The 20,227-nt window shown below is 49.9% G+C and overlaps 1 protein-coding gene across 2 annotated transcripts in view; it reads right to left on the bottom strand.

The window, feature by feature from the left end:
• Positions 1 to 3,906: 3,906 nt before the first annotated feature.
• Positions 3,907 to 20,227, bottom strand: part of AKAP1 (A-kinase anchoring protein 1) — a 53,874-nt gene continuing 37,553 nt past the window's right edge. For both annotated transcript variants that reach the window (XM_079131373.1, XM_079131372.1), the window contains 10 exons: positions 16,192 to 17,836; positions 13,474 to 13,607; positions 11,785 to 11,911; positions 11,105 to 11,232; positions 9,501 to 9,678; positions 7,746 to 7,896; positions 7,282 to 7,349; positions 5,839 to 5,912; positions 5,400 to 5,462; positions 3,907 to 4,930 (listed from right to left, as the gene is read on the bottom strand). In XM_079131373.1, coding sequence (XP_078987499.1) covers positions 4,856 to 4,930; positions 5,400 to 5,462; positions 5,839 to 5,912; positions 7,282 to 7,349; positions 7,746 to 7,896; positions 9,501 to 9,678; positions 11,105 to 11,232; positions 11,785 to 11,911; positions 13,474 to 13,607; positions 16,192 to 17,812 — 2,619 coding nt within the window. In that variant the 5' untranslated portion in view covers positions 17,813 to 17,836 and the 3' untranslated portion in view covers positions 3,907 to 4,855. The remainder of the gene's footprint in view (positions 4,931 to 5,399; positions 5,463 to 5,838; positions 5,913 to 7,281; positions 7,350 to 7,745; positions 7,897 to 9,500; positions 9,679 to 11,104; positions 11,233 to 11,784; positions 11,912 to 13,473; positions 13,608 to 16,191; positions 17,837 to 20,227) is intronic.

Raw genomic sequence — 20,227 nt, 5'->3', positions numbered from 1 at the left:
CTTGCTGTGGGGAAGAAAGACACAATCGTTGACAATTGACCAGAGACGCCCAGCCAAATGGCTGCAAATGTCAGGACAGGGAGACAAGCACGTTCGGATGTGCCAGGTTCAAACATGTTCTGGCCACAAGAATTCTAAGACACGCAGATGTGCAAGGACCCACCATGCGCATTTGTCTATGTTTGAGACAGGGTCTCGGTAGGTTGCTGAAGCTGGTCTTGAATTGTGATTCTCCTGCCTCAGCCTCCTATCACTGAGGTTTCAGGTGGGCCACACTGCGCCCAGCGAGGACCCATTGTGTTCTAACCACAAAAATATTCAAGGATGGGCTCCAGAGGAAAGGTGAGTCAACACAAAGGACTTGGGAACAACACACTGGAGAGGCCGAGCTGGGCCAAAATGCTTTTCATAATAACACTGATTGAAGTTTAAGGTCCCATTCAAACATTCTTGAGATAGATCCATTTGTGAAAAGAAGTTTTCTAAGAAAAGATAGAATCATCTAGAATATGGTTCAGAATTCTCTATCAAAACCCAAGACAAGAGAATTGGGTAGATGTGAGTGTGCGTGAGGGCACACACACATGCAATGCTCTCATAGGAAGATGGCCAGAAATCAGACTTTCTGCCGAGTTTTTCTGTACTCAGAATAGGAAGAAAGGAAGGCTTTGCTACATGAAATAAATGTGAGTACAAATATTTTTAAAACTTTAAAACTGTTTATTGGTAACAAGAAATAAGATGTTGAAAGCTAAATTTACCACAGGGGAAATAAATTACTTAAGCAAATAAGAAAGCAAAAAACATTCAATAGGAAAATGAATGAAATGGCAAATAACATTTTATCAGTGATCACAATAAATGGGTTCATCTATTAGGTTTTTTCCTAATATAGGTAGTGCATACCTAATACCTATAACCCCAGCTACTCAAAGAGGCAAGTTTAAGGCCAACCTGTGCGACTTAGCAAGATCCAGTGTCACAATTAAATAAATTAAAAGACTCGGGATGTAGCTCAGTGGTAGAGCACTTGCCTCACACATATGAGACCCTGGTTCAATTTCCAGTACTGAAGGAAAAAGAGATTTCCCTTTAAAATTAAAAAAAAAAAAAAAAAAAAAAGGCAATGTTCTATTTATATGCCACCCACCTGAAGTGACAGAGAAAAATGATATTAACTTCAAAACAAAAAACACCAAACTGAATACCAAAGATATTTACAGTGATGAGAAAATTCCATTCATGGGCCTTTTTGAATGAAGGAGCATAACATAGTATGAAAAAATACAACTTTCCCATGTCTACCACATGCTGAAATGATATTGGTTTAAACTATTAAAATTAACTTTTTTTTTTTTATTGAGGCGCTTGGAAAATCTTACACCTGTGGTTCCCATTGTGTTTTGACAGCACTGGTCTAGAAACACATCCAGATTTTCTATTTTCTGTCCATTTCCTTTATGATGTATTTTAGTGGAGATTCAATTTTCTTCTAGAACATTAAACCTTACAAACATTGACCTTTGGCCCAGAAGCTGCAGGTTTTTCCTGGGTTTATTCATGTTAGTTCACTTTTAAACTTTCACATAAGCAAAATCATTTCTCTCTCCCATCATGGCATTTTTTTCCCCCCACTCTAAGCTTCAAAACTTTTCTCTGGGTTGACCCTTTAACCACCAGGGCACTTCCTAGGAGCCACGGACTGAGGCAAGATGAATCCACGCCCCGATAGAGGGACACTGGTCACCTTGATTCTCACTCAGCATTGTTCCAACTGTAGATCACTATCTAGGTCACTGTCTTTTATTGCTAGGGTCAGTCCGCTCATCTGTGCAGGAGTCCCTGCCTCTCCGGGTTGTCCTGAGGATCAAGTACCACTGAGCACAGAGTGAGCACTTATCTTCTTTCAACCTTAAGACTGTCATGGTTAGAAATGTCCTCTTGGTCCATGGCATAACCAAGGTTGTACATGGTCCAGCAAGAACCTCAGAACCCAGCCTCCCCTAGAACCGGCCATTCCTCCTACACCTATTGGGTGCCCAAGGACACAAACACCTGAATGGGAACAGGAAGAATCTCTAGCTTTCCATAGCTCTTCTGCTCACCCCATGGTCAGATCTCTCCAGTGCCGGCTTCTTTCACACATTTTCAGTTGGTACCAAGACCTCCTGGATGGCCCACGACTAATTAGAAGGAAGTGTGTCTAAAATGTAACTTGCCCAGAGGACTCCACAAATTAGCTCTTTGATAAAAGCAACAAACTTTCTGGTGAAATGGCCACAAATCAATTTTCAGAACCCTGGAAATTAATCAAAAGCAACCTAGGAAGAATTTGTTCAAAGAATAATTGCCCTTCGCCATTTTCCAACTTGCTTCATCCCCCAAATTCTGAGCCATGTTTCGTGAAGCCATTCACAAAGAATAAGACCCCATGCCCCTCACCTCTGCTCCCACCACCACGCCGCCAGGGCCTTACCTGAGGATCCTGCCTCCATCACCTCGTCCATCCCACAGGAAGCTCTTCTGTCCTGTCAGGAGTGCCTGAGCTTCAGTCTCCGTCCTCAACCTCCCACACCCTCCTCCCTGTCCAGAATCCTGTCAGCTCAAGACCCCTCAAAGCCCAAACTGTACAGCAGGCTTTGCCAGCTCTCCTCAAATGTGTCTGAGGGCCCCAGAGACACCCTTGTACTGTGGCAAGGCTGAACTGTGTACCTGAGGCTCAGACCCAGGTGTTGCAAGGTGTGGCCGAAGTCACACCCAATGACCACTAGGACTCAGGGGTAACAGCAGACACAACGGAAGAGCTTGCTGGGGCCCAGCTCTGGATAACAGGGACATTCTGAGATTTGATTGCCTTAAGAGATTATACCAGGAAGGAAACTGAAGGGAAGACAGGACAACTCCCTGTCAGACTCCAGGCGGCTGCAGCCTTTGGGCACAGCAGAACTCGAGGACAGCTAAGCCTGCTGGGTTGGGCTGGGTTGGACTGGGAGACGCTCCAAGAAGGGGCAGGAGGTGGGCTGCTTGGTCACCAGAGAGAATTCCAGAGGATATATCTTCTGCCTAAAATCCCTCAGGCCATCTCTACTCTCTGCTGCCCTGCAGTGTGGGCACAGCACAGGCAGCATGGGCCAAATCTAGGGAGACATTGGCTGGGTAGTTTGCCCAAGGCAGTGGGAACAATGAATCAAGCCTAGGTACCTACTTCTGCTCTCTTAAAAATGTGCATTTCTATAGCCTTATCACAGAAGTAGACTAAATGACATCATTGATCTGATCTACTAAAGCACAGACTGCACAACTAACTGGTGTCAGAAATCAGAGCTTTGCATAGAAATCTGGCTCTTCAGAAATTCAATGGCAGAAGTCAAAGCTTGGCTGCCACCTGGTGGGGCAAGGAGATGGGAAAAGGCCAGAGAGACAATTTCAGCCAAACTGTCTTCAAAGAACTGGGCCTCTGGGCTGGGGTTGTGGCTCAGCGGTAGAGCGCTTGCCTGAACATGTGAGGCACTGGGTTCGAGCCTCAGAACCACATAAAAATCAATCAATAAAAATAAAGGTATGTGGGCTGGGGAGATAGCTCAGTCGGTAGAGTGCTTGCCTTGCAAACACAAGGCCCTGGGTTCGATCCCCAGCACCGCTAAAATAAATAAATAAATAAAGGTATGTGTCCATCTACAACTAAAAAAAAGGAACTGGGGTCTCCTTCAGTTGGGGAGCACACTGCTGGACCCTCCAGTCCACCCCACGCACAACCACCCTCTTCACTCCCCACCCCTCCCCCCAATATTTTTCACCACTGGGAAAAAAAAAGACTCAAAGTTATAGTTTATACAGTTCAAGATTTATATAAGCTCAAGTTATTTATATCATTTAGTCTTAAATTGCACAATGCTGAAGCCAGCCTAAAAAAAGAATCAAACACACCACTACAAGGTATTCAATGAATTATTTTTTTTTTTTTAAACAAGTGTGTACAGCAAAAAAATCCCCAAATGACAATCTATCCCAGACGGCCACCTGTCCAATATGCAGGAACCCCTGGAATTCCCAGAAGAGGAGCCAGGATTGGCAGCCGCCCTCTACAGGATTCACTTCTACTTACAGGTGAAGTGTGTGGAAAAACCTTGAGTTCCCTTTGTTCTCCAGTGTATCTTGTACAAAATAATACATTTTTAAACATATATTTACAGAGTTTGCACAAATAGAAAATGGTTATAAATTACAACCAGGCTTGGCAAGATAACAGTTCCCCTTCCCAATCACAAGGGCTAGAGGTGTGACGATTGCTCCATTATTTACACCTGCATTAAAAAAGTCTGGGTTTCCAGAAACCTAGAGGAAGTGTATAAAAACTGATCAAACACCATCAATTCATTTATGTTGAGCCGTACAGGGAACTGGTACCAGTCAGTCAGTCCATGGCTGGTTCCCTGAAGAAAGACTTTGAAGTAAAAGAAACCCTTTGCAGCAAGCCACACCACATGGCCTGTGGCCTGCCTGCTGGAGTCTGTGGAGTTTTGGTGGAGAGGGTGGGAAGGAAGAAGACGGAATGAACGGAGGGGAACAGACACCTGGTTGAGACCGCTTCTCTTCAATGTTTCATTTAACCAGCTTAGGTCAACGAGGTCGAGCCAGCTGGCTTGTCAAACACCATCCAATGGCTTTGAAAGGAACCTGCCGTTCTGTCCTTTTCCCTTGGAGAGGAAATGTCTTCTCAATAGGACCTACAGAAGGGGAAAAAGAGGACTCGAGAGGACGATGTTTATTACTCTGATGTTAAATCTTTGCCTTGAGTGCCAAGCCCAATTTCAACAGTGCAAAAAAGACTCAAGAAGTGGCTCAGGAGCCGGGGTCAAAGGCTTGAGTAGTAGCTGTCCACCCACTGCGCGAGGCCTCGCTCCACCAGTGACCGGTTTATCAGCACCACCTAGAAAACAAAGTTCCCTTGAGAGCTTTTCCCATGGTGCCTGGGGCCATTCTCAAGCCAACACAGTCTCCTTCCCAAGTGTCCATCGCCATGCAGGGCCTGACGCCAACAGGGGCTACCCCATTCAGTGTTCTGCGGCTCCTCTGGCACGAGGCTGGGCTTTTTAATAGGCTGAGGACACCTAAGCTTCAGAAGGCCTAGGGCAGGGTTTCTCCACCGCGGCACTAATGACTTCGGATAATTCTGCGAGGGAACGTTCTGGGCACTACAGGATGCTAAGCAGCACCCCTGGCCGGGGACCCACCAGATGACCCTCCCACACCACCCCAATCATGGCACCCAGAGTGTCCCCGGGTGCACTGGCTTATCATTATATCCTCCACTTAGTGAGGAGGAAGCAACGCCAGAGCCAGTGCCAGGCAGCACACTGTGGCTGGCATGGCAATTTGAACAGAAGGGCAGGACTTACTTCATCTCCAACCACACTCCACAGCTGAATGAGAGGAAGGCCAGTTGGACTGTAACTTGTCACCTAGAGGAGGGGGGAGGAAACGTGTAAAGCTGCCCCATGTACCTCTTTTACTTCTATTCTTTGAGGCAATGAGGTGGAACCCAGGGCCTCACACACGCTAGGCAAGTGCTCCACCGTGAGCTACATCCCAGCCCTCTTTTAATTTGGAGACAAGGTTTCACCAAGTCACCCAGGCTGCCCTCAATCCCCCAAACAGCAGGAATCATAGGCAACCACCCCGACGCCCAGCTGAACACCTCTTTTTGAAGCCGCTCATTGACCCGAGTGTCCTGCCACGGAAAGGAAGGAGTTGAAAGGTCTATTCTTAACTGAGCGAGGCAGGCAGCTCCCCACTGACCCAGTCCAGCTGGCCCCACCGCCAACCACAAGCACACACCTGCGCCAGAAGCGCCGTGTTTCCTGTCATCTCGCTCATCGCTGCGTCTGCTTCGGGTGAGAAGTGGTCATCATCTTGGCAGGGAGAAGGAAAAGCAGCATTTAGACACTCATTGAGGCAAAGCGCTCCTGTCACCCACGCAACCCGAACGTCACAGAATTCTGAGTAGGAAGTTTCAGATGCTGCAGGGACTTGAGACTGCTCATGGGAGCCACCTGTCAGGTAGATCTTAGACCTCCACAAGACACCAGTGGATAAACACAGGATCCCAGATGCGTGCCACCCTCTGAATGACAGAGGACAAAGGAGGGAACCTGTTTTCAGTGGAAATATCACCCCCACCCATCTGGGAACCAACAGTGCTGAGCTCTTCCACCAAATCAGCAATACCCTAGAAGAGAGATGTCATGCCCGTTTTACAGGTGAGAACACTGAGGTAGAGGCCAATCGCCAGAAGTTATCCGGCTCCCAGAGTGCGCAGCTGAATGCAAATCCAGACAGCCGGCCCTGCGCATGGGCAGTCGCTGTCTAGTGGAGGAGGCCCTGAGGCCGCATTCTGCTCTGGCTGTTAGAGAAGCAAGGAGAACAGACCCAAGGCAGAAGTGGGAGGAATGGGAGGCAGGTGTTTCTGAAGGTGCGGGAAAGTCTCATGAAGGAGGGAGAGTTTCAGCGGGTTGGGACAGATCATTCAGTTGGACAGAAATGGAGAGAAAGGTTGGGCAAGAGCAAGGAAGGAAAAACTCCAAGACCTTGCCGGGTGCTTTGGCTGACTCCAGCTACTCGGGACTGTTTCTAATGCACTCACACTGCTGCAGACAAGCAAGAACAAGACCCACGGGGGCCAACCTGGGAAGAGTGTGACGAGTGAACACAAACCTACAGCCACGCATAGCTGCTATCTGACCACCTTCCACACACCAGTCCCTGGGGTTTTGTAATTTGTACAGCCGCCTTGAAAGACAGGTGCCATCCCCATTTTTTCCCCATTTTCAGAGAAGAGAATGGAGGCTACGTAACGCCAGCCCTCTTTCCTCTGGTAATGCTTTCAGTCTGACACCAGACAGCATGAGTGAGAGCAAAGTCCCCAGGGTGCTCCTAAGCATCTGTGACCCAGCTAAGCAGGGCTGCTGACCCAGCACATGCCCTCTCCAAGTCTGGACTATGTTCAGGAAGGTGCTTTAGCTGAAAGCCTCTTAATGCTGGACCCCTAAGTCTAGAAAAGTGGACCCCCCCAAAGTGGTCTATGATGCAGCAGCACTAGCTTCACCTGGGAACCTGAGAGAAATGCAAGTTCTCAGGCCCTGGCCCCAATTCCAAACTATTCCACCAGGAACTCTGATGGTGGTGGCGACTATTTGAATAAACCCCCCAGGTGAAATCAAGACTCTAAGGAAGACCTCTGCTCGGAACTGCCCACCCCAGGCCAGAGGCCCCACCTGTTACCTGACAGGGGCATCACACTGTCCAGAAGGACTTCCGCTCCCTGGAATGGCAAGGTCACAAAGTCAGACCTGGAAAGCCAAGAAAGGGACAAGTTAACTCAGACTCGAAGGCCGACTCCATTGCCAGTCAGTTATATCTACCTTCTGCTTAGCACAGTGACACCCATGCCCCAGGATGACGTGGCAGGCCACAGCTCACGGTACACCGGAATGCAGGCGGGCAGCCCTCCTGCATCAGCCTCAAAAGGGAGCCTGTCTCCCTCTCCGTGTCTGATGCTTGGGGGTTTCTTCCACAAGACAGGCCTTCAAACCCATTTGGCTAAGGTGAGTCACCCAGTTTGGTTTCTTAGACTGCTAAACCATAGTAGGCAGCCAGAGGGAAGGATGAACCCTCATCCGAGGCTGGGTAGAAGTGAACCACACTCTGGCACCAAGCAGGACTGTGCCGGAGGGGTCTCCACTCACCGAATCTGCCGGAGCACGTCTACTTTCACCCTCTTGTATCCACCATAGTCCACGTAGCGAATCTCTACCTCGTCGGTCTCCTCGTAGGAAGCAACCACTTGAGCTCGCCACCAGGCCCCGTCCGCACCAGGGGCGGCACAGATGACGGTTACTGCAGAGCAGGAAGAAGAGCGTGTGGACACACCTGGACCAGGTGCGGCACCAAGGGCCATTCTGGTCACTGCTACTTGCCTCCCAGCATTACTTCTCAGAGGCCTATCCCTCATGAGTAGGGGACAGAAATGGCATGAGTCCCCAAAAAAGCCTCCCCCAGAGCCCAAGAAGAGCTGAGGAAGGCTGCTGGACATGGGGAATTCAGTCTAGCGTGTGTGACACCCCAAAGCTATCCAGACCAAAAGACATCCAATCCAGATCCATTACTCTGAAACTTACTGAGGCCCAAGATGGACATTGACCAGAGTAAACCAAGTGTAACACAAAACTCAGGGAATGTGGGCCAAGGCCTGCCTTATATTCCTAAGGGAAAGAGCCTCTGAGTGCAGCAGAGATCAGTGGCTGGTACCCAGGGTTTGCTCCAGCCCATGAAACTCAGAAGGGCCGGAAGGGCACTCACAGCCTGAGCCCCATAACAACTAGCCTTTTTGCCTCAGGTGGTGGAAGGCACCAAGGTAGTACCAAGGTTGTGCTCCAAGATCACCACGCCCCTCCCAGGCAGCAGAGGCAGATGTAACTATGGGGGAGAGGGTCATCCAGCTGCACCCCAAGCTGTGCCCCAGGCCCACATGGGCTGACCGCTCTGGCCCTGACCTTTAGCCCCCGGTACAGTCACCTCTTGGACTCCAGTTCAGTCTTTACTGCTAGGTTTGTGCAACTACAGACAATCTGATGAAACTAAATCTGTATTCCTCCAAAAGAAAAAGAAAAAAGAAAAAGCTGGGCATGGTAGTGAAGGCCTATAATCCCAGCAACTCAGGAGGCTGAGGCCAAGAAGATTGCAAGTTTGAGCCAGCCTCAGCAACTTAGTGAGACCCTGTCTCAAAAAATACAAAAGTCAGTGGTAAAGCACCTTTGGGTTCAATCATCAATAGAAAGACAGCGGTGCGGGCAGAGGAGGAGAAAGGAAAAGGAAGGAAGGATGGATACAAAACACTACAGATAACGTTAGAGCATTTTCAGATACATCAAAGCCCATCAGGGGACCCCCAGGTTAGGAGTCTTTGATGGGGATGGGGGGTGGGAATGGTTCTGACATTTTATCCCCACTGATAGAAGCAACAGAGGTAACAGTGAGGAAGGCTGGTTTGAATCCAGCTCCTGCTCAGGGGTTATCTGAGCAAATCACTTAAAGTTAGAAGCTCAGTTCCCTCACCTGTCACATGGGATGGCCAACCCACTGCCTGGGTTTGCTGGGTTTTGGCTCTTTTATCATAACCAGTTATGCATATTTCACATATTAACAGAGTATCCAACCCAACTTCCTGGAACAAGCAGTATCACCCCACTTAACAGACATAAAGTGGCAGGACTGGGATCCGAGTCTGCGTGCTAAAACTCCACTCCAGGCTGCTGCTCTGTCAGCCAACGGAAACCCTAGCTGAGCTAGCTGGGAGACTCAGGGGTGCTGTCCCATGAAGGATCCTGGAACAGCTTCCTCCTGGTCAAGACAAAGGGCAGTAGAGGCAACTCCCCGAGGTTCTTTCCCTGGCCTGGCCAGAGCCCAGAACCTCCCTCCCTGGCCCCCAGGCCAGCACTTACTTTCCACAGGGGTGGGCAAGGTGGGGATTCCAGGCTGAGAGTAGCAGAGGTACATCTGCTGGTCCAGGCTGCGCAGTGCATGGAAGGTGGGGTGCGTGTGCTGCTGCACAAACAGGTGCCCAGCATTGACCTGGTTGACCACGATTACCTCCACAGTGATGCCATCAGGCAGCATGAGCTACAGAGGGGAAGAGGCAGTGGACACGGCATCAATCCTACTCTCCTCTTGTGTGGGATAAGCCTCGAGGCCCCAGGACATGTTTCTCAACTAGCACATTTTTGAAAAGGCACAGCAACCCCAACAACAGAACACCCAGGAGGCAGAGCCCAAGAACCACTTCGGCCAGGGCAGCTGCTATCCTGCAATACCTCAAGCAGCCATCAGGGGCAGCCTAACCTCAGGGCTGGCTTGTAGCTTCTCAGAAGCCAGGCCCTATGATAAGGCCCGCAGAGGTCACCATGGACTCTAAAAGCCTTCATCCTCAGGAACTGATTTTCCTGATGCCAGGCTACAGGCAGCAGGTAGGGCTCTAGACAGTAAGGTGCCTATCCACCTTCGAGTCTGGTGGCCCAGGGAGAAAAGAGCTAAGAATCCAGCCTCCCTGGACACATGCCAGCCCTGCAAACCCAGAGGTACTCCGAGTCCCACTGAGCCAAGAGGGATACAAGGGAAGGAAACCATCCACACAAACCACTCCATAATTTAAGGAAAGTCTACGGCCCAAGCCTCCTGGGAAAAAAATCTCCACGATTCAGGAGTAAAGTAAGGAATATGGTTTGGCCCACTTCCGAACACCCACAGAAAAGGACAGGAACACCCCATTCCTTCCTCCATAGCATAAGGGCCTCTAGTTGAATCATCCTAAACAAAACATAAGGGGGCAATTTCCATGAACAGTAAGTTTAGCCCATCTGTGTGCAATGCAATCAACAGTCCTTGGCCCATAGAACTCGCCATGCCCACTCCCAGTGAGAAGAGGCCTGGCTAGGGCTAAAGACATAGATGCTACAGAATATGAGTGACAAGCCCCCAAAGACCTTGAGAAACCAGCACACAAGCCCTGGAGAGGTCACCCACTGAGGCTTCCTGGTTGGGAGAACTCTGGCTTTACAGGGTATGACCTACATAGTTCCTGGAAAGAAGGAAGGAGGAGGGATCCTTTTCCAGGGCCACTACTTAGCCTGGCTCAATGAGAAGAAAGGATGGGAAGGAATGGAATGACCCATCATAAGCCCTATACAAATCCCAGGCAGGCCTCAGGTGCTGGGCAGGGATCCTAGACAGCACCAGCTTTAAGAAGCCCCCAAGCTGGTCCAGACACACCCCATCTCCTGGCTGAACTATCCTTTTTAGGCAAATGCCTAAATAAACCCAAAATACACCCAGATGGCAGTGCCAGGGGAGTTGGCTTCTTGTCAGTATTTTACCCCATCCCCAGAGAGCACAGGCTGGAGGCGGAAGTGACCAGTGGAAGCCAGAGTTGAGAGGGCATGGACAGTAGTGTGCCTATGGCCTTCTTGGCCCACAGCCTGGGGAGTCGCTCTTTGGAGGACGACTTGGGGGAAAGGGCGCCAGAAGTGTGCTGACCCAGGAGCATGCTTACCCAGGACGTCATTGGTAGAGAAGGCAGTGCCAGTGAAGGCAGCGGGGGAGCGTAAATGTTGGTGAGGTTCAGTTCCTTAAACTTCTTCCCAATCAAATTCAGAGCTTTGTCCACATGATGCTGAGAGCCTGAAGTGGGGTGGGGACAAGACAATCACTGTGGGAAAGAGAAAAGTCACAGCAGAAACAGACTCACCCACATGCCCCACTGCACGGGACTTCTAGTGTTCAAGGGCATCTTTAAGTTGCCAAAATGCTAAGCTTTGCTTCAGGAAGAAGGTTGCCTAAGCTCACAGGCCTTTCAAGTGACACCTCTGTCGTTCTGACCTATGGCGTGAATGCAAGGGGAGGCAGGAGGAGGGGAAAGGGCTGGCCCTCTTCTGCTCTGTGAGGAAGCCTGTGTGGGGTGACAGGCACCATGAACCCAGGACCCTGGCCTTGCTCTTCCACCCATGCCTCTATTGGCCAGAGATCTGGTGAGGAAGGACCCATGTCTCCCCCAAGTCCCCAAACTGGGGAAGAAGGCCAGAGGGAAGGCACCCAGTGCTTCCGCCAGCTGGGGTAAGAAGCCATTTCTATCCAGAGACCGACTCCAAAAGGACAGCAACTGGGACTCAGATGCTTCCATGTACTCACACTGCAGGTAAGAAGACAAAGCCCAGGGTAACGGGTGCCACTGACCTTCTATGTGACAGATCTGGATGTTCTGGGTGTAAGGCAGGGTTGAGATGTAGATCTTGGCACCAGAAGTTTGCTTCAGGAAACTCACGTACCGCCCCTGCTTGCCGATTAGCCGACCAACTAAGTGCTTCCCGGGAGAGAGAGAGAAAGATGGAAGGGTTGGCAGGAAACCAATTCCCCCACATCCCAAAGACCTACTTTTATTTTACATGAGATCAAGCTCAAACATATTAACTGTTACTATGTCAGCCTACATTTTCCTGGACTGTTCCAGGCGCTTATATTCACTTGCAGTACCTGAGGAACAGACAACTTTATCACCATTTTACAGAGGAGGAAACAAACCCAGAGAGGCTAAGGAACCCACCCCAGGTCACACAGCTGCTAAGCAGCTGAAGAAGGCAGTCTGGTTGCAGGGCTCAGCAGCTCCCACTTCATCCCCATAAGGCTGCCAGACTGAGATGACTTAAGGGAAGCAGCACCTCCTCCAACTCACAAGTGAGCAGTTTCAGCAGCAGAAGGGCCGACTATGATTCCTCAGAGCCCTGCTTCTCCACGTCCACTCAGGACCAAAGATAAAGGGCTCCGTTGGCAAGTAAAGGCCTGAGGACACTTGGGTTCTTACTCAAGGGACAGTGGCCTGGAACCTCTGGAGCATAAGGCATGCAGAAGTGCCCAGTGTACCAGAGTTCAAGGCAGGCAGAAGCCAAACTTAGCCATGACGTAAGACAAGCTCCAGAACAATCCCAAACGACCCCTCCCCAGCTGGGCGACGAGGGACACTGTCCCTCCTCACCGAGGCCTGCCTCGCAACCAGTGTTCACAGAGGGCATGACAACAAGGTGACCAGGGGAGGAAACCAACATGGGAGCCAGCAGCCTGGGATCAACACGGCCATCCTGCCTCAGAGTTCAGGGCAAGCCAGGTCTCCACCTCTGCACAGAGCCAAGTGCCCGGGGAGAAAGCAGCCTAAGCAGCCTGCCAATTATTTTTGAGCCCCGGAGATAAACATAAAGATCAAACTAATAAGTTATTACGTTGTAATAGCGAGTTTAAGCTGCTGGGGCAACTAAGTTACTCAGTACTGGTGAGGCAAACTGACATTCACACAATGAAGAATGCAGTTAGAATTATGTTTCCAAAGAATAACAAGTAAATTAAATTGTTAAATATTTTAAAATATTAATTAAAGCAACGCAATCTCAGTTTTGTTTAAAAACCACAGGGTGTGAAATGAGAAGGAATTAAGTCTTTGCAGTCACTCTCAAGGGTAGGATTAGAACTGGTTTTTATTTTCTTCATACATTTCTATGCCATTCAAGTGCCTCTGAAATGCGGGTTTATGCTTTGCTTGATTATAAAATGCACTTCACACAGGAGAGCTAGAGGGGGCCTGGCTGCCCCAGTCCTCAACCTGATTTGCATTAGCAAATCTGCAGGCAGAGTCCAGCCCCAGCACATTCAAGAGGAGATGGGGAGGGGACAGGCCTGAGATTTAGAGGAGGACAAGGGTAAGATGCTCTGAAGGCCCCTGGAAGAATCCATCCACAGCACATTCTGAACCTTGGCAAACTTCAGGCCTTCAGCTCATTAGGGGCCCCTTCTGGCTCACTGGCCTCCCCCACCCTGGGCAGCAGGGAACTTAGGCTTGCCACAGAACTCGGCCCCGGGGGATGCAGCCTCCCTTACCTTTGGCACCTCGATCTCCCAGATGATGAGGTCAACCTTTTTGGGGTTGGAGCCTGCCTGGGCATTCTGGAAACTGTCAGCCTTCCTGAGGCTGCAACAGCTATCCACAGAATCCATGCTGTTCCCGTCGGAACCTACAGGAAGGAAGCAGCATGCACACACAGACCCGGCTCAGAGCCGTCAATACCCACGACTTCCAGAATCCACATTACTGGGAGTGCCCCCCGCCCCCCACACTTGGCAGGCAACTATTAACTCATTCTAGAAGGCCAGAGAAACCCCAATGAAAGAAGGACTAGAGGTATCAATACACCTAATTTTAGCCTGTCACTTACAGTCCCACTTGCTTATTTGGCAGCTGCACCAGCCACAGCTGCTGGAACAGACACAAGTGGTGAACAGGAAAGAGACCAACTTCACGTCCAGGGAGGGGGGTCCACAGGTGGGGGAGGAGACACTCCACTGGTCCACATGATGCTGGGATCTGATCTGGACTGCCACCTCAAAACCATCTCACCCTTCCAAGTGTCCCAGCCCCTCTTCAGACCAAAAGTCTCTACTCCCCAAAGCCTCAGGCCTGGGCTCCCAGGCAGTGGCCTGGGGCCAAACAGAATAAAGAAGTCTCTTTGGCTTGTCTAGTGGCCCCACTCTCACCCCTGATCAGGGCCCACTTGTTTCTCTGCCAGATGTGGACAAAGGAAGGAGAGCCTTCTTGCCCTGGCTTAGGCCCAGCTTGTGCAGCTCGGAATTCTCTGTAGGGCTCAAATATTCCCTATTCAAAAGATGGAGCTAAGCTCATTCCCAAGAGCACAATGGGAAGGGGGACCCTGGCACCAACTTGAGCTGTTGTATTCTCCAGGCCACAGCAAAGGGACCGCTGCAGAAAAGCAGGGGTCCATGCAGCTTAAGAGAAATGGCTCTGGCTTAAATATGGACAACTCGATACCTAGAAATAGATCACTCCCAGGAGTCGACTGATTAGGTTATTTTTTGTAAGGTTTTCCCAAACACTAGACATAAGCCTCTGGCAAACAATCCATGCACTGTCTGGATGCAAAGGACTAAGGCTTAAGAGTCTGCTCCCAGAAAAATAACCTCAGAGTCACCTCTTCTCCCTCAACCAGCAGCTCAGAATAAATATAGGCTTCTAGCAGGGAAAACCCCTTCTGGAGCTGCTCCACAACTTACTGAAGCAGGACAGGCTGACAAGGGCCCTGCTCATTTTCAGCCTCCATCCAACAGAACTGGAAGGGCCAATACCTGTACCCCAATGGCACCCAGGAGTGGCTCAGAACCACACCAGGAGTGCAGCAAGCTGCATTCGAAGGCCAGCTTCTAGCTCCCTCAGCTTCAACTTCCTCATGCTCAAAGCAAGGCTAACATGAGAACCCTAGCCTGGTGCTCAGCACCCACTGAGCACTGGATGGGTGGTGTCACAAGGCTCTGGACCGAACAGCCATCCTGAAACTTCTCCACCTATCACAGGAGACTCAGAGCATCCTGTTCTGTAAAGTTACACTCAGAAGTCCTCGACCCATCAGAGCAGCTAGAATGTTCAACCTGGAGTTGACACAACACTGATGGACTCACTAATTAAGCTGATGGGCAACAGGCAAAGGGAAGTTCTTTAAAAAACAAAAACAACAACAACAAAAATCCAAACCTTTTTTCACCCATTTTAAGACACCATTTTTTAAAAAAGCATTTTAACATTAGGATATCTTATGGTATCTGGCCCTCCACAATCATGATTGGCAGCAGCATTTTCTTTTAGACGTATAGTAAACAATAGTGGTCTCGGTCAACAGCATCCTGGGGTGACAGACCAGTGTTATGTACAGCAGATGCTGCTCAAAGCAGTCAAACGCCTTAGAAAGAGTCCAAGCTTCCTGGATGGAGCTGAAATGGTAGGGAAGGGCTCCAGGACAAACAAATCAGAGAGCCACTTGGGAAGTCATGACATTCTCTGAAATACATGAAAATATCCCGGGGGGAGCCACAGAAGCAGGGCCAGGAGCTGCTGACCTGTAAGTTAGCGGTCTGAACTGTCTACGCTGGGGTCAGCACTCGAAAAACCCAGTGACACTTCGTTATCAAAGTGCCCCTCTTTCCCGGGGTGGAACTGCAGCTGCACAGAAAAAAAATGGCTGAGACTCTGTGAAGGAATAGGTGAGAGCGACAACGGAGAAGCACTTGAGCCTCCCCAGGGACTCAAGGCTGTGGCTGTTCATGGGACACTTACCCTGTAAGAGCTTCTGGAGAAGGAAAGCAGGTGAAGACATGGAACAAGCACAGGATTAAAAGGAGGTCAACCATTAAGAAACACTAGCCCAGACCTGGTCCTCGGGGGAGATAAGCTAAGGAGGCCTCTCCATTAAAGACCCACTAAGAGTTAGGGCTCCGAGAAGAGGGCACACACCAAGGCTCATTGGTGACCCTACTTTAAACCGGATCCTTCTAAAGGGTTAAGGAGGCTCCCTGGCTGGTGAGCCGAGTGACAGCTCCCATGGCTTTGGGGTGTCAGGACAGCCTGACTTCTCAGGTACCCACCAGCTCTCTGCCACGCCCGGCTCTCTGCAGGCACACTGGGACAGAGTTGAAGAGCACCTTTACTTTGTTGCAGAAGTGGCCGCAGGGAGGGACAGGCTAGTATCTCTGCCCTAACAAATAAAGGAAGCCCTCCCCGATCCTCCAAGTGAGCACCCGAGACCCGCCTACCTCCCGAGTGATCTGCTTCTGGGTCCACGGTCCATCCGTCCTCAGCCCCCAAGTCTGACAACTCCCCTTTCAGCACCCCATTACTGAAGGGCACAGTACTATCTGGCAGTGGCGGGGTGACAGCCTTGTCCCTGGGGCTTGAGTTGGTCTCTGTGCAAGAGTCTTCGAGCCCTGAAGTGCTGACAGAATCTGAGCACTGCCCCAAGGCGGCCGTGGAAGGGACGCTCTGGCTGTCTGACGCACAGGTAACACAGGTGGCATCTCCCGCCAGGACGCAAGCCTCACCCAGCGATTCTCTGAGGGGGGCTGCTGGAGGTGGGCAGGGGGCCAGGGAGATGGGGTGTGCGGAGTTCTTTGGCTTCCTGTCCTTGGTGGGGCTGGACAGCGGGCTGCTCAGGCAGCTCACATAGGTCTTTGGTGATGGCAGGTCCTCTGCTAGTGGGCCTGGCGAGGGAAGGGCAGAGTCCACTAGGCCAGCAGCTGACCCCACTATGATTGGAGCAGCCTCTGCAGTGTCTTGCCGCAGGACAGTTTTCTGGCTGGCTGGGGTACAGCTCTCCTCCTGTCCTTGAGTCTGACCGCCTGAGGCCTGATATAACTGACCTGCCATCTTGCCCCCCGTGCTGGCCAGCACCTCTTCGGTCGCTTCCGAGATCACCTGGGAGATTATCTGGAAAGCAGCCTGCTCAATCCTCTCCTTCTTATCCAAGCTCTCCTCTCGGCCTAGTTCTCCTGCCATGTCTCTGTCCCAGGTATTGTCACCTCGGACCTCAGGTGCCTGCATCTCTTCATCCTTTGCCAGCTCTGCGTGAGTCAACTTGCCAGAGCTACTTAACAACTTCCCGACTGCGGACTCTTCTCTGGGTGGGGAGAAGGGGCCACCGCTCCCCTTCTCTCCTCCGCCTCCTGGAGGGGCGAGGCTGAGGGCCTTGCTGTTCTCTAATTCTGAGACACGCTCCTGCGACAACAGGCCTTCTTCAAGCCCACTCTCCCCCAGCACTGCATCGCCGGTCCCCTCGGCTCCACCTGTCTCTCTTGCCTTGTCCCCGGGACCATACTTCTCTGCAGCGCACACAGACTGGCCAGGCCAGCCCCTCCCTGGCACCTTACTGAACACCACCTCTCGCTTACACACCTCAACGGCTTCGTGGGGGAACAGAACATCCTTGGGAGATGGGAGGGGACACTCGAGAGGAAGAGATCTGGCTTCATCACCCATCAGGGCGAGTTCCACCTTTGCGCTGTCATCTTTGCGTGTTCCTGGTTGAGATCTCGAGTCTGTGGTGTTAGGGAGGCAGCCTGAGGACTCTGATCTGCGACAGGTCAGGTGTGTGCGCAGCGAGGCTGGGGGCTCCACGGAGGGCTTGCTCGAAGCGGACTGTTCCTTTTCTAGTGGCTGTGTGACACTGGGAGGTGTGGACACAACTCCAGGACAGGCCTCTTCCATGGGGGGCGATTTCTTGATGTCAGGGCTGGCCCTCAGCACCACAGCACCAGACTCCACCTGTTTATCATTGCTGCTCACCTGCTCTTTTTTACGGGAGAAAAACCACCACCAGCCGAGGAGCGCCAACATTCCAGGCAATGCCAAGGGGAAGAGTGAACGGAAATGGATTGCCATCCTGGAGGCCCGAAGTAGTTATGCCTGGGAAAAGCAGGGAGAAAGGGAGAGAACTGGTGTTATGAGGGCCAGGTAGGAGGGTACAGGCACTGCACACAAACACGGTGAATCATACCTTCATCTGGGTTTGCCTTTTGTTGCAGAGATAAGAAACGTCAATGCTTTAGCACTCTCTGGGCCATTCGGACATTCAGCTGAAGGTTGGGAACCAATGCTCTAGGACCTTTCTTATCAAAGTTCAGTCCAGGGACCAGAGTCCTGAGCATCACCAGGGAACCTGCTAGAAATGCAGTGCCTTGCCCACCCCAGACCTACCCAATCAGGGCTGCATTTTAAGATGCCCAGAGGAGTCAGGAGCATATTACAGTTAGAAGCAAAGCTAGGAGATGTGCTTTGCCCCCAAAGTGCTGGGAGTGAGGGAGTACAGGGAGGTCATCTCGAGGAAGTCCCTCCATGTTTAAAAATGAGCATCCTTGGTAATATCTGAAGATGAAGCAATGAGATTGGGAAGTACAGAGCAGGGCTAAGCAGACTTTATAACCAAGCCAGGGTGGAAGGCTTCAATGATGCTACCTTATCACTTCACAAATGCCTAACCTCACTAGATGCTCTCCTTTGTATCACTTAATCCTCAACCACTTGGTAATATAAGGAATGTATTACCTTGAAGGTTAAAATAAACTCAAGGTCATGAACGGGAACTCAGCTTCTATTCCACATCAAATCTGAAAATCACTAGTTAGTGGACTTGTGGGGAAGATGCATTGGATGGGCCAAGATGGAGAGTTTTAGTAATAGCTCATAAAATCTTATGAGCAATACCCTATGACCCCAAAATCCCACACTCTAAGCTTTTTTTTATAAAAAACAGAACAAAACAAAACAAAACAAAAAAAAACCCTCTGCGTAGGCTGAGGTCTATATAAGAATGCCCACTAGTGTATTATTTGAAACAAAATTGGAATTAACCTTTCAGGGGAAATCACTACTAAATATATTGTGGAATCCATGAGTAGATATATTAGGGTTAGAAAAAGAAGTTGTTTTTGCCAGGTGTGGTGGCACATGCCTGTAATCCCAACAGCTCAGGACACTGAGGCAGGAAGATCATGAGTTCAAGGCCAGCCTCAGCAATGTAGCGAGGCCCTAAGCAACTTGGCAAGACCTTCTCTCTAAATAAAATTTTAAAAGGCCTGGAGATGTGGCTCAGTGTTAAGCACCCCAGGTTCAATCCACAGTACAATAAAAAAGTTGGTTTCATGTACTGACATGGAAAAAGCAGAAAACAGGAATTAGAGACTACTGTGTAGGCAATGTCTATACTCACAAAATCCCATGGAAAAACCAGGAAGGACACACCCCTGGCCATTCAGCTAGGGTGAAGAACAGTTTTTGCACTTTGATTTTGTATCCTGCAACCCTGATGCATTCATTTATTATTTATTAGCTGGAATACCTTTGGTTTTCTTTTTTTTTTAAGATTTCTTAAAAAATACACAAAAATTTTCATAGTGGTTCACCAATTTGGATCCACAATAGCATTACTGGGGGAGCTTTTAAAAATCCAAGGCCAAGATGGGTATATAGCTCAGTAAGGCCCTGGGTTCAATCCCCAGGACCATCAAAAAAACAAAACAGAAAGAAAAAGTTCAAGGCCAAATCAGAATCTCTGAGGGGTAAGAATCAACACCAGTTCTTTAGTTTCTGTTTTAAGCCCAGATGATTTCCAATGTGTAGTTAAGTTTAAAAATCACTATTCTCCCCCAAAAAAAGTACATTAAAGGAGATTTGTTTTGTATTTGCTTCATGTTCGGGGTCCTTCATATAAAAGAGGAAAGACAATTAGAGATGGGAAAGAAAGATGGGGACTGGTGCGCTAGGGTGAGCCCATGGCCTGCTGGCACAGAGCAAGTCCTACCCAGCAGGACAGGCTAACAGGAAGTACAGCTGGGTTGAACCCACGCCAGTAAATTTAGATTCTGATTCCTCATTAATTAGGGAATCCTTCTGCACCCCCTTTAAAAAAAAAAAACAGTGCTAGCAATTGAACTCAGGGGACTTGCACATGCCAGGGAAGCACCCAGCCACTGAACTACAGGCCCAGCTCTTTTAAAATTTTATTTGGAGGCAAGGTCTCAAGATGTTGCCCAGGTAGGCCTCAAACTGGTGACTCCCCTTCCTCAGCCTCCTGAGTAGCTGGGATCATAGGCATGTGCCACCATGCCCCACAGGCAATTCCTTTTTAGCAGGGTTTGTAACTGGGATTCCCACCATATTCTAGCAATTCTCTGATCTTAGGAAAAATATTAAACGAAATGATATCAAGAAAACAAACCCTAGCAACCACCCCCATAGAAGGGAGTCTCCCCACTTAACACACCAAGGCCCAAGGCTGCAGATTCAAATTGGAGTGTG

The sequence above is a fragment of the Sciurus vulgaris genome (genome assembly GCF_902686455.1).
Source record: "Sciurus vulgaris genome assembly, chromosome: 3".
Lineage (NCBI taxonomy): Eukaryota > Metazoa > Chordata > Mammalia > Rodentia > Sciuridae > Sciurus > Sciurus vulgaris.
The sequence above is the reverse complement of the archived record's forward strand: the minus strand, read 5'-3'. Positions and strand labels throughout refer to the sequence as shown.